This window comes from Magnolia sinica, chromosome 5 (assembly GCF_029962835.1).
Source record: "Magnolia sinica isolate HGM2019 chromosome 5, MsV1, whole genome shotgun sequence".
NCBI classification, from domain to species: domain Eukaryota; kingdom Viridiplantae; phylum Streptophyta; class Magnoliopsida; order Magnoliales; family Magnoliaceae; genus Magnolia; species Magnolia sinica.
Window position 1 is genome coordinate 93306940 of NC_080577.1, and position 13828 is coordinate 93320767.

Genomic DNA, 13828 nt, shown 5'->3' on the forward strand with positions numbered 1-13828 from the left:
GGCAACACACATTGGGAATAGGCATAGCCTGCTTTTGAAGATTGTCGATAGCCAACACTTTGTTCTTCCCAACCAGCCATAAAAACACCACCACGAGCCCCGAAGTGCCAAAAGTGAAAGGCAAAGGTCCCAGGTGGGGGGGACTCAAGAAGAGAGAAATGAATAGAAGGTACCGACCGTGAATGTCCCTGAAGGATGCATGAAGGATGCATATAACACACCATAGAATCAGAGACTCCCAAGGGAACCATGATCTGAAGACGCCCCAAAAGAGAATGAAGCTCCTCCAACTCATTGTCCAGGAGAAATCTTCTGCATGGGGGCATCCAATTGATCACATAACTAGATAGAGAAAAACAGTCATCAACCTTGAGATTAGAAGAGGTTGCAAGGTTAGCCAAGTTAGGATAGGCCATCTCCAAAGGAGAATCACCTAGCCACAAATCTTTCCAAAAGTTTATCTTAGCACCATCACCCAGCGAAAATGATACACTTTTCCAGAAATTCCTTCTAATCGCCATAATGGATCTCCAAATATGAGAGAGGAATCCTTTGTTTCCCATCCCCCATCCTTAACCCCGTATTTAGCCACAATAATTTCACGCCATAATCTCACTTCCTCATTTCCAAATCGCCATAAACACTTTCCTAACAAAGCCCGATTCATGATGTGATGAGATCGAATTCTTGCTCCTCCTTCGGTTGTCGGCCTGCACACGTCTTCCCACTTAATTAGGTGAAATTTGAAGTAATCTTTTGTCCTTCTCCCTACGGAGACATTCTAACCTAGCCATCACCGACTTCGGGCAATTGAATAAAGACATGAAGTACAGGGGCATATTAGGGAGTGCTACTTTGATAACGGTAAGACGGCTCCCCAAGGAAAGGGAGTGGCCCTTCCACTTGGCCAGCATTCTATCCAATCTCTCTGGCACCTTGTCCCACAGGTGCTTCACAGGCTTTCCAATATAAAGAGGAAGGCCAAGATACGTGGTCGGAAAGGAAGTGATCTTACACCCAAACACCTCTGCCAAACTAAGAAGCTCATCGGCCGGAATTTGAATGATGGGGACATCACGCGCACACGCACGCCCCCCTATGCACGTATGCAAGGAGGGCCCCACCATCGATCTGGATCGATGACGGTGTCCAGGGAGGGCCTCCTAGTTAGATTGGAGTGGATCCGATAGTCATGTGAATCCCACCATGGGTTCTCATGATTGTGACCCACTATTCTAATTGATCTAGTACTTTGGGTTTTGCTTATTATTGTTATTAGGAATATCAGGGACGATTTAGATTGCTTTGATTAGTTGTTATTTTTTATTACTTCGTCTCCAAGTAATAGGTTGCGCACATGGCACGAGTTTTGGGGTATAGAGTTTTATTATAAATAGGCACCCCTTGTAGTCTTTTTTTCTCAATGAAGATTAATAAAATTGTTGCGTTTTTCTGCTCTTCTAAATTTCTGAGTTGTGGAGATTCAATTGGGTGCGAAACCCTCCCTTCCTCGAAAGACTACCATGGTGCAAAGCCACACCTATCCTGATTCGCCCCCACCTTCTTCCATCCATATTTCTCCTCCTACAATCATCTACGTTTCAAATCCATCCTCTATTGTAGACATTTTTCTCTCTACAGCAGATTTCCAAAATCTGGCCTTGCAAGAAGGCTGAAACTTCGCCGGAGCACCACGCACAAACCATGCATCGGATCGAGCTGAGATTTACGGGTTTCAAAGTCCATCCCTGGCCGACCTAGATGGCCTTTTTCTGAATAGTGGGCCCCACATACATGTGGCCGGGATCACACACGTGCGTCTGGGCCATTGCTGCTGTCCACACATGTGGTACTTTTCTGTTTCGTCTCTCTCCTCTCTTTCACCCCTCTTTCACCACAAATCCCTAACCCTAACCCTAAATTACTCAAAACCCCAATTTCATACCCTTTCTTCAACCTTAAGGTTTCCCGAATTGAAATCTGTGTACCCTTTAGATTGAGGAATTATTTCTGTGCATGTGTGGATGAATTTACCCTCCTTTGATTCTTGTTTGGTCTATAATTTTGATTGATCCGGCCCTAGCATGTGTAGGCCTGGATCCGCATAAGATTCCCCTTGATTGAGTGTTTGAACTTTTGTGTGGGATGTGGAATTTTGTATAATTGTTTCTGAACTAGTACGATCTAAAGCCTGAAAATTTTGCACATCATACTTGAATTTCATGTCCTGCATCATTGAATACCCAACATCTTGCTTTTGCTTGCATTAACCTTAAGTCCCGATACCACTTCCAAACAAGCCACAATCTTCCGAAGATTGTCCACCGTAAAGGGATTAGCATCGCAGAAGATGATAGTGTCATCCGCAAATTGGAGATGCGAAATCCGAGTTACCGAAGAAGCCACCTTAAAACCGTTGATAAGACCAGGCTTTTGCCCTTTAGCCAGCAGCCAACTAAATGCTTCGCCTACCACGGGGAAAAGATAAGGGGATAGAGGATCGCCTTTTCGCAATCCTATTGACGACTTGAAGAAACCTTTGGGTGACCCATTGACAAGGACCGAGAAGGAAGGCGAACTGATACATTTTTTGATCCAAAATCTCCATTTCTCACCACATCCAAATCTACCCAGCATATAATCCAAAAATTCCCATTCGAGGTGGTCATAAGCTTTTTCCACATCCAACTTGCAAACTATTCCCAGCTTCTTTTCCTTATATCTTGAATCTATACATTCATGAGCAATGAGAGGGTTGTCCCAAATTTGCCTTCCTGAGATGAAAGCCCCTTGAGTTTTAGAAACAACGGACCCCAAAACCTTGTAAAGCCGTGTAGCCAAAATCTTGGCCAAATTTTTATACAAACTTCCTATGAGGCTGATAAGCCGGAAATCTTTTAAACCTTTAGCCCCTTCAACTTTTGGAATAATCACTATGAATGTAGCTCCAAGCTCCATCGGCAAGGAACCATCTTCAAAGGCGATCTAGCTTTGCCATCGGTAAGGAAATCTTTTAGTCCAACTAATTTTAAAACCTTTAGATTCTAAAGCATCCCTCCATAGTTCTACCTTTGTGTTTACTTCTTCTTTTTTACCTTTTTTTCTTTTTCTTTTTTTTTTTAACTTTTTGAAAGCTACCTTTGTGTTTACTCCCTCCCTCTCTCATCAATCAAAACTATATCATCACAAACAACATGCACATCGGGACCTATTCCTGCAAATGCCTTGTTAACTCATCCATAAGGACCATAACCAATGCAAGATAATGAATATATATGCCTTTTTTGTGGTTGGATATTCTGCTTTAACAGAACCCGACAAAAACCTCCACTTTCATCTTCAAAGAAACCAGATGAAGTATTATGATTTTTACATTATGCAGGTGAGAGAGGTAACCCTAATATTCCAAAAGAACAATAGAAGGGAGAATTTTGTTACCCATGATTAAAGAGAGAAAGGGAAGCAGCCTTAAGGGCTTATACTATACATCTATAAATTGACCTAGGGCATTAGGAAAAATTGCTGGATGGAGAAAAGTTCCTGTTCTCAAGATGAATAGCTATCACTTAACCATTTGCACTGCAATAACAAGTTCATGGAGTAAGTTGTAAGTGTTGGACAGAGAAGAACACTTACCTTTACCCAATAACGATCTCTCCAACATTTATTACTGTCTACCTGCAAAAAAAAAAAAGACTATCAAAACTCAACAGTTCTCAGAAAATGTAAAGCAAATAAACAGCAGTAAAGATGCTTTGCTATTTTATTGGTTAGAGCATTCTAACAAATAAATCAACAAAAAGGAAGGGTACATGGCTTTTCTTGGGTAGGGCAATCTGGCTACCAAAGCTTTCCCATAGGTAGGGCACTCTAGCTACTAGGGATCCTCCTTTTCAAAAATCAAAATTTGTGTTAAATCTACTACTGCAAGTCCATAGAAAAATGCAGCTGGTTGGGATAAGAAGCTGCAAGCTGCAGCTAAAGTAACAAGATACAATCTACAAATGAGAGAATATGTAAACTGAAATAAGGAATATGGTAGCAGTAACACCTAAAAAAATGAGAGAGAGAGAGAGAGAGCCTTATGCAAATGCACGTTAGAATGCTATTTCTGAAGGTACCAAAAAGGAACTAAAGTAGATAATGAATACATAACATGGTTTTAAAATTGATATTGCCAAATCAGCCTTAACATCTCCATCATTAACATACACCTAGTAATATAATAATATGTTTAGTTACAGAAGCAGCATACATCTTTTGCTTATCAATGAGAAAGACAGTGCCACACCAAGACAGAAGTGAATACCTTGGAGAAAAGTTTGAATAGTAACTCACAAAATGAAATGAATCCAAGGGTTCACCTTTCCGACAAGTATAAGTGGTATCAAGAAAGACGGAAGTGCTGAAACCAATCCCAAAAGCAAGTACTCCAACTCGGTGAAGCGCTGTCAATCAAAAACTTAACAGTAAATTTTCATAATAATCTAATATCAACTTGATTGAAGAAAAGGCACAATAATTTCATTCCACATCCAAACAAATAACAGTAATTAGCTATCAACCAGCAACAGTTATATTTCATAAGGAATGGTTTTATGATGCAGCCATTAAACCAACTATGCTATATGGAATGGAATGTTGGGCAATTAGGAAGCACCACAAGCAAAGGATGAGAGTTGCAGAGACAAGGATGTTGAGATGGATAAGTTGGAAGATTAGGATGGATTGAATAAAGAATAAGAATGTCAGAAGTAGGTAAGAGTAGCCTCAATAGGAGATAAAATCTAAGAACAAGAAAGAAAGAAAGAAAGAAAAAAAACCCAATTTGACTGGGCCGAGTCAACCCAACTCAATTCCTTTTTCTTCTTCTTCTTCTTCTTTTTAGGGAATCAAGATAACAAATACATTAAAAGTTAACCAGCAATACAGACTGCAAAGCAGCAAAAATTGCATAACTTACAAGGATCAAGAAAGGAAACAGGGAAAAAGACAATAGTGAGAAGCTACGACCCCCGAAAAATGAAAACACCAAAAGCTAGTCTCTGCTTATCGCTAAAGCAGCCCCTGAAGCCCCTTAACCAAGATGACCACTTCAATATTGACCTCTCGACGAATCTGAGCAAAGGAGAATGAGCAATCCTTGGCCAACTCTCTTATATTTTCCGATATTCAGCAAATCTCCTTGGGAAAGGACCACCATTTGCCACGATATCGCAATCTGGGAGTCACCTTCAAAAACTACCAGGCCGGGAATGAACTAAATAGCTATTCTGCAAGCTTGGAGGAGAAAAAAGCATCAGCATGATTTGAATCCTTGATGCCAACAAGCTGTGAAAAATCAGCTTGAACTCTACCACTGTAGCCGCGTATAAGACCCCCAATGCCCGCCGGGCCTGGGTTTCCCCAAGAACAACCATCGAAATCCAACTTATACTGACCCAAATTAGGAGACTTCCAAGAGACAGACTACTTCTGGACACACCACCACTCAAGACCTCTTTCCACGCTGATTCAAAAGGGGTGTAAGATATAACGACAACAACCCCATCCCACATAACTGCAATCACCAACATATTAAAGACACCAATCATTTGAACAGTAAGCTGGCACCGCCCAACTATCAATCAGCTCATGGGCAGAACCAAGGATCTTCCACGCTATTCCAAGCTTCGCAAAAACAACAGCCCAAATGCTTCTAGAAATTTAGAGGAGGAGATGATTAACTATCACTTGAGTGCAACATAAATAACAATGATTTGCAAGAAACACCAATCTACATTTCAGATTGTCAACTGTAAGAATCTTGACATGACACACCAACCACACAAAAGCTCTGTTTTCTTAAGGAACCTTGGAAACCCAGATATAGAGAACCTTTTTGTTGCTACTCTATTAATGAAATCGAGGTGATAATATCAGATTCACACCGTTGTTAGGAATGAACACGTAAGAATGGCCCTGAAAGGGGGAAGTCGGAAGACCTAGAAGGAATTGGATCAGAGCAGTGAGAGGAGACATGAATGTTTGTTCACTCACCAAGGATAAGACAGAATGATCAACAAAACACATAAATCCAACCCCGAGTAGCTAGGACAACGCTATCATAATGACGATGACAATGGTGATGAATGATTTCATTGAAATTAAAAAGAACAAGGCAAAACGAACAAAAAAACTCATCAATGCAAAGGTGCACTCTTTTTTCAAGCCATCTAAAACACCCAAAAACTAGCTATCTATTTCAAAATTACAGTACGGTCAAAGTTCTAGATGCCATGGAAGGAAACAAAAGCACACATGAACAGATTCCACCATGTTTCTACACTAAATATGCAATCCTTAAGTGCCAATAGTTTAAATACCCACTGCACATACTAGGACAGGTTCAAAAGGTTCCGAATCTTCTAACCCAACCACTACTTGGAAAGTCACAATATCTCTCCGCATGATGGCACCCCAAATTTATAAATGGAAACATAAATATCACTGTATTTCCAATTTAAAGAAACAACATTCACCATAAAGGAAGGAAATATCATGAAATTCCACTCATATGCTTTGCAATGAACAACTACCAATAAAATAATGCAAGTTGTGTTTGGTCGTAAAGGTGTTCTGACTCCGAGTGTGTATAGCCCATAACACAAATACACCACAACACGTGCCAGCAGGTGGGCCACACATTGTAGATACAAAACACAAATTCAGGACATTCCACTCATAAGGTGGGCTGCAATGTGCAGAGAAAATATAAAGCTACATCCGTTTGCTTTACGCATTGGCTTGCCTGATGAGTGGACCTGGATCGGGGCATCGATACAGCAAGGTCCGCCTGATGGATGGATTCAATCTCATGGACGTATGATTTTTTTAATGATAAGAAATATGCCATATTGGCAATGATAGCAGCATGTAGAGCGGGATTGATGCAGAACATGAAATTCAAATATGATGTGCGAGATTTCAAGCTTAAGATCACGTTAGTTCAAAAACAATTACACAAATTCCATATCCCACATGAAAGTCCAAACATTCAATTAAGGGGAATCTATGCAGGTCTAGGCTTAGACATGTTAGGGCTGGATCAATAAAAATTATGAACCAAACGATGCTCAAAGATAAGAAATAATCATCCACACATGCACAATAATCAGTCCCAAATCCAAGGGATTCACTAATTTTAACTCAAGGAACCCTATCGTGAAAAAAGGGCAACTAAATTAAGAATAATGCAATCTAGGGTTAGGGTTTATGAATAGGGGAAAATAAGAGAAAACCTGAACCGGTAGACAATTCCCGCGAGCGGATAGCGGGCCTAGGCCTGGCGCACGTGCGCACTAGCCTGGCCACACGTGCAAGCGGGTCCCATACCCAGAAACCGATTCTTTGGCCCTAGTCGGCCAGGGATGGGCTCCAACCCCAAAAGTTTCAGGGCGATCCGAGCTACGGGCTGTGCGCGGTGCTCCGCCGAAGTTTGAGCCCTCCTGCAGGTCTAGATTCTGAAAATGGCTGTATGGAGGAGATTCATTGCAAAACTGATGGATTAGAGGCGAGGATAGCTGTAGAAGATGAGATATATGCATGGAAGAGGGTAGGGGCGGATGGGGATAGATGTGGCTTCACACCACGGTAGTTAGCCCTTCAAAAGGGGAGGGCTTCGCACTCACTTGAATTTTTCCACAACTCAGAAACTCAGAGAGTAGAAAACAACTTGTAGGAATTTTTATTAAACTTCAATAAATCACAAGAACTATAAGGGTGCCTATTTATAAGGAAAACCCTATACCCAAAAACTCGCGCCATATGCGCAGCCTATTACTTTGCGATGAAGTAAACTAAAACAAAAACTAACCAAAGAAATCTAAAGCGTTCATGATATTCTAAATAATATAAATAATCCAAACCTAAAATATGAACTTAGTCTGACTAGTGGGCCCCGATCATGAGATCCCATGATGGTCTTTATTTCATTATCGGGCCCACTCCAAGGAACCAAAACTCCATCTTCTAGCTAGGGGGCCCTCCCTGTACATCGTTATCGATCCAAATCGACAGTGGGGCCCTCCTTCGTGCGTACGTGTGTAGGGGGTGTCGTGCGCGTGCGTGTGTGCGTGATGCCCCCACCAAATCTCCCCGGCTGCGAAGATTTCACCACTGGCGAAACAAAACTCCTGAACCTCTATAGGATGTCAAGATCGAGTCTATGAAGCTCCTCCTCCGCGAGCCACGTGCTGTCTGAAGCTAGGCGTGACTTCCATTTAACCAGGAACTTCTAAAAACCGTCATCCGACGTGGAAACTATCTGATGGTCCAGGATATCCTCTATTTCCTCTCTGGGTGGTTGAAGGCTAGGTATGGGAGGTAGATGTTGGGAAGAAAGGTCGGGAAGAATAGGTATAAGAGGTAGAGGCTGGGAAAATGGGTCGGGACGGGTAGCTATGGGACATAGAAGTTAGGAAAATAGGTCGGGAATGGTAGGTATGGGAGGTAGAGGTTGGAAAAATGGGTCGGGACGGGTAGGTATGGGACGTAGAGGCTGGGAAGATGGGTCGGGAGGGGGCTATAGATCAAAGGAAAGGTCTGGGGAATCAGGATGGTTAGGCGAAAGGCTGGACAATGCACTAATGGCCCCTTGAAGTGCAACTAGATCCTCCACATTGAATATGGAACTATTCCCACGGAGGGTGAAAGATTTGCTACATACGCATTGAGACCGTTTCGTTTTATAATTTTGAATGGTCCAGCGCTACGCGCGTGTAACTTACGAACGGCCCCTGGAGGATACCGCTAGGGCCTAATGCGGACCATCATAGAATCCCTTACGTTGAATTCCTTGAAACTTTTATGTTGGTCTGCAGAAAATTTGAAATGTTCATTACTAGTAGTGATCTTCTGCCTGATTTCTTGATGTCATGAATGAATGTGATGCGTAAAAGACTCTGCAGGCTCTCATGGCCTATGGGACAGTGACATAGGGACAAGATCAATAGGTTTCTCAGGTTTATAACCAGTAACGACTTCATAAGGACTAAGACCTGTGGATCTATTGACAGAACCATTAAACGCAAACTCAATTGTAGGTATTACAGTGTCTCATGTTCTGCTATGCTCTATATCCCTCCTAGAGGGAGACTCATCCGGTAGATCATCAGGAAAGATATCACGAAACTCATCCACTACCGGAATGGCCTCAGTGAGTAACTCTACACTAGCCTCTGGTACACTCTCTCAAGCCACAAGGCCGTACATGTTGTACCCCTTAAAATAGTGGTCTTGACGTGCCTCATGGGGTGGGTGCACGAGTACACGCCCATAATTGATTCCTTGATTAACTCCATTCATTAGTCTATCCTCCTGGCCACCTGCCTGAGATTGGACATTCACCCCAATGGTAGGGTTTGTCCCAGCGGAGGCCTTTAGTTGGATAATGCACACATCAAATTGATCAAAGCGTTGGTCTATATGTTGTTCCTAGCGCTTACCCAAAGACTCGATCTGCTGGGGCAGTTTGTTTAATGACTCTAGTAGTTGCTCCATGTTTAGTGTAGGGTGTACACCAAAACCATGACCCGTACATGTGGGTATACACTTGCTAACTCCACCTAAGGACTTTCTATGACGACTATATGCAACTAAATAGGACTAAATGATCCTATGAAACTCTATATGAGGGAAACTACGCAGTGCTACTAAAATCTAGCAACATAGTTGTCAAAATAAGGGAATAACAGAAAGTTACAACAATGTGAATTGCTAACTTCTTGCTAATAGAAATTTCAACAACTAATATCAGAGACTACGGTCTTCTAACAGCTATATGTGATGAACTGAATGCATGAAGGATACTAACCCTAAACATGTAATGTATTCCCCTATAAGAACCCTAAGCTTTAATACCAAATTTGATGCAGGACATGAAATTCAAATATGATGTGCAAGATTTCAGGCTTAAGATCACGTAGTTCAGAAACAATTACACAAATTCCATATCCCACATGAAAGTCCAAACATTCAATTAAGGAGAATCTATGTGGGTCCAGGCCTACACATGTTAGGGCTAGATTAATAAAAATTATGAACCAAACGATGCTCAAAGATATGAAATAATCATCCACATATACACAGTAATCAATCCTTAATCCAAGGGATTCACTAATTTCAACTCAAGGAACCCTATGGTGAAAAAAAGAGCAAATAAATTAAGGGTAATGCAATATAGGGTTAGGGTTTATGAAAAGAGGTATGAAAATGGGAAAATAAGAGAAAACCTGAACCGGGAGACAATTCCCGCGAGCGGACAGCGAGCCCAGGCCTGGCGCACGTGCGAGCAGGTCCCACACCCGGAAACCAATTCCTTGGCCTTGGTCGGCCAAGGGTGGGCTCCAGCCGCCAAAGTTTCAGGGCGATCCGAGCTACAGGCTGTGCGCGGTGCTCTGTCGAAGTTTCAGCCCTCCTGCAAGGCCAGATTCTGAAAATTGACTGTAGGGAGAAGATCCGCTACAAAACTGATGGATTTGAGGCGAGGATGGCTGTAGAAGGTGAGATATATAGACGGAAGAGGGTAGGGGCGGTGGGAATAGATGTGGCTTCGTACCACGGTAGTTAGCACTTTGAAAAGGGAGGGCTTCGCATCCACTTGAATTTTTCCACAACTCAAATAGTAGAAAAAAAACTTGCAGAAATTTTTATTAAACTTCAATGAATCAAAAGAACTATAAGGGGTGCCTATTTATAGGGAAAACTATATACCTCAAAACTCGCGCCATGTGCGCAACCTATTACTTGGCGATGAAGTAAAACAAAACAAAAACTTACCAAAGAAATCTAAAACGTTCATGATATTTTAAATAACATAAATAATCAAAATCTAAAATATGAACTTAATCCAACTAGTGGGGCCCCGATCATGAGATCCCATGATGGGCTTTATTTGATTATTAGGCCCACTCCAAAGAACCAAAACTGTCTTCTAGCTAGGGGGCCCTCCCTGGACGTTATCATCGATCCAGATCGATGGTGGGGCCCTCCTCCTTCGTGTGTACATGCGTAGGGGGGTGGCGTGCTTGCGTGATGCCCCCATCAGGGATGGACTGTATGTACATGCGGAATTAGCAAACATTTTCATTGCAATCCAACTTCTACAAATGCTAAAAACAAACAAAACATTTTGAAAGCATATGAGAGGTACTAGATATTTTTGTTCAACAAAGTGTTATTTTATTTTTTTTTTGAATGATTTTTTAGTTGACAAAAGTTATTCAACAAGATTGTAAGATCGAAGAAAATGCTAGGCGGATGGAGAAGTACCATGGCAACTATTTATAAGAACGAAGGAGATATACAAAGCTGCACTAATTATCATGGGATCAAACTTACAAGAGTGAGTGAGCAAAGACTCAAGGCATGAGATGAATGTATCAGAAAATCAGTTTGGTTTTACACACAGGAGGCCTACCCCTGAAGTTATATTCTTACTAAGACAATTGATGGAGAAATATAGGGAGAGGACACAAGGATCTCCACATGGTCTTTATTGACTAAGAGAAGCATATGATAGGATTCCTAGAGAGTGAATCTAGAGGTTGTTGGGAAAAAAAGGAGCCTCAAGAGGATATATTAACATTGTTAAGGATATGTATGAGGGAGTAGTAACAAATATGCCACTAGTGGAGAGACAAGTGAGTTCCCAATTACTGTAGGCTTATGCCAGGGGTCAGCATTGAGCCCATACCTTTTTGCATTGGTTACAAACAAGTTGATGAGACATTTGGAGGATGAGATCCCATGGTGTAAGTTGTTCATAGATGACTTAGTTTTTTTTTTTTAGAAGCAACTAAAAATATCATTAAAACGAGAAAGAGGAACAAAAGAAAAGGAAGACAAAGGAAAAGAGGGCCCAACTGCTGAGATAGCAGAAAGACCCTAAAAGCCTAGAAAACTATAGTCGACCGACTTTATATCCTTTACAACAGAAGCCCATTCAATAACAAGTCTTTTAGCCCTAGACCCGACCACTAAAACAGACGAAGAAACGTAATTAAAACAACGGTCATTCCTTTCCTCCCAAACAGCCCACCAAATTGCGATAATAGCCAAACGCCAGATAGCAGATTTAGTCCTTCCCAACTTGACCCCTCTCCAAGCCTGCAAAAAGCTAGAGGTGGACTCAGGATTACACCAAGAAATAGAGAAGATTCAGCTGAAATCGGCCATAATTTGAGTCGTAAATGAGTAGTGTATCAATAGACGATTTGCCGATTCCGCATTGCTCATGCAGCACAGACAAACGTTCACAAGTTGCATAGCGCCTGATGAGGTTATCAATCGTCAAAATTCTATTCCGCCCAGCTAACCAAACGATACAAATAAACTTAGGAGGAGCTGGGACCTTCCAGATAAAAGGCGAGAACTTTTGCAAGTGCTGTTGACTACAGCGCGTAGCACGGTAAAGGGATTTAATGGAGAAAAGGCCCGACTTCTCAAGCTACCAGACAATACCATCGGGGTGGTTACTGTTGGGGGCTGATTAAAGGATACCCTCCATAAGGGCTTGGAACTCCTCCGTTTCGTTGTCCAACAAGTTTCTGCGAGTTCTGATGTCCCAGACAATTTGGGTTGAAGAAGCAGAATAGCAATCGCAGATGAAGATATTTTTCTTAGGAGCAAGGCGGTAAATGAGCGGATACTGAAACATGAGAGGCCGATTACATATCCACGGGTCTTCCCAAAAACGGATTGTCGCACCATTACCCAACTCGAAACAACTATTTTGAATCTCCAGATCTTTAGAATGGAGGATCCCCTTCCAAATGTGGGATGCCTTGTAATAAGACGAAGTAATAGGCCACCAGTCCCCCATAGACGACTCGTACTTACCTTCGATGATTCTAGCCTACAGCGCATCCTTCTCAGTTGCAAATCTCCACGTCCATTTCCCTAATAGAGTGTGATTCATCGCTTTCAGATTCTTCACATTCGCTCCTCCATCCCTAAAATTCTGGCAGACTTCGTTCCAGTCAAGAAGGTGAAATTTTTTCTAACTATCAGATCCAAACCAAAGAAAATCTCTTCTGATTTTATCAATGGCACTGGTCACTCTCCCGGGGCACCTGAATAGCAACATAAAATACAGAGGGAGGCTGGACAGAGCGGCTTTGATTAGCGTTAAACGACCACCAATGGACAAGTAACGACATTTCCAGGAAGCGAGAAATTTGTGAAATTTGGCAATGATCTTATCCCACATTGAGATAGGCGGCCGTCCCACCGATAAAGGAAGACCAACAAATAGGGTGGGAAAGGTTCCAAGCTGGCAGCCAAGAGATTCAGCGTAATTCTGAAGCGCAGGGGCTGGTATGTTGATACCAAGCAATCTAGATTTAGCCATATTGATGTGGAGACCAGAGACCGCTTCAAAGCAGCGCAGAATGATAAGGAGATTGTCAATACTCTCTGCAGAGGCTTCCGAGAAGATGAGTGTGTCGTCCGCAAACTGTATGTGAGTTAGGGGATCGAACAGGCCAGGGACTGCTATTCCACGCAGAAGACCGAGATCCTGACCCTAAGAAAGCAAGATCGAGAGCGCTTCTGCGATTATGAGGAATAGGAGGGGAGAGAGAGGGTCACCCTGTCAAGGGCCTCTGGAACTCTTGAAGAATCCTTTGGGGGATCCGTTGAGGATAATCGAAAAGTGAGCGGATCCAATACAAGCAGCGATCCACTTTCTCCACATCTCCCCAAAATCCATCCTGAGCATCATGTATTACAAGAAACTCTAGTCAACATGATCGTAAGCCTTGGCCACGTCCAATTTGCAGAAAATCCC

The 13828-nt window shown here is 42.2% G+C and overlaps 1 protein-coding gene across 3 annotated transcripts in view; it reads right to left on the minus strand.

The window, feature by feature from the left end:
- Window positions 1-13828, minus strand: part of LOC131246316 (cycloeucalenol cycloisomerase) — a 77960-nt gene that overhangs the window by 56372 nt on the left and 7760 nt on the right. For all 3 annotated transcript variants that reach the window (XM_058246292.1, XM_058246294.1, XM_058246295.1), the window contains exons 3-4: window positions 4365-4448; window positions 3637-3678 (exon numbers count right to left, since the gene is read on the minus strand). In XM_058246292.1, coding sequence (XP_058102275.1) covers window positions 3637-3678; window positions 4365-4448 — 126 coding nt within the window. The remainder of the gene's footprint in view (window positions 1-3636; window positions 3679-4364; window positions 4449-13828) is intronic.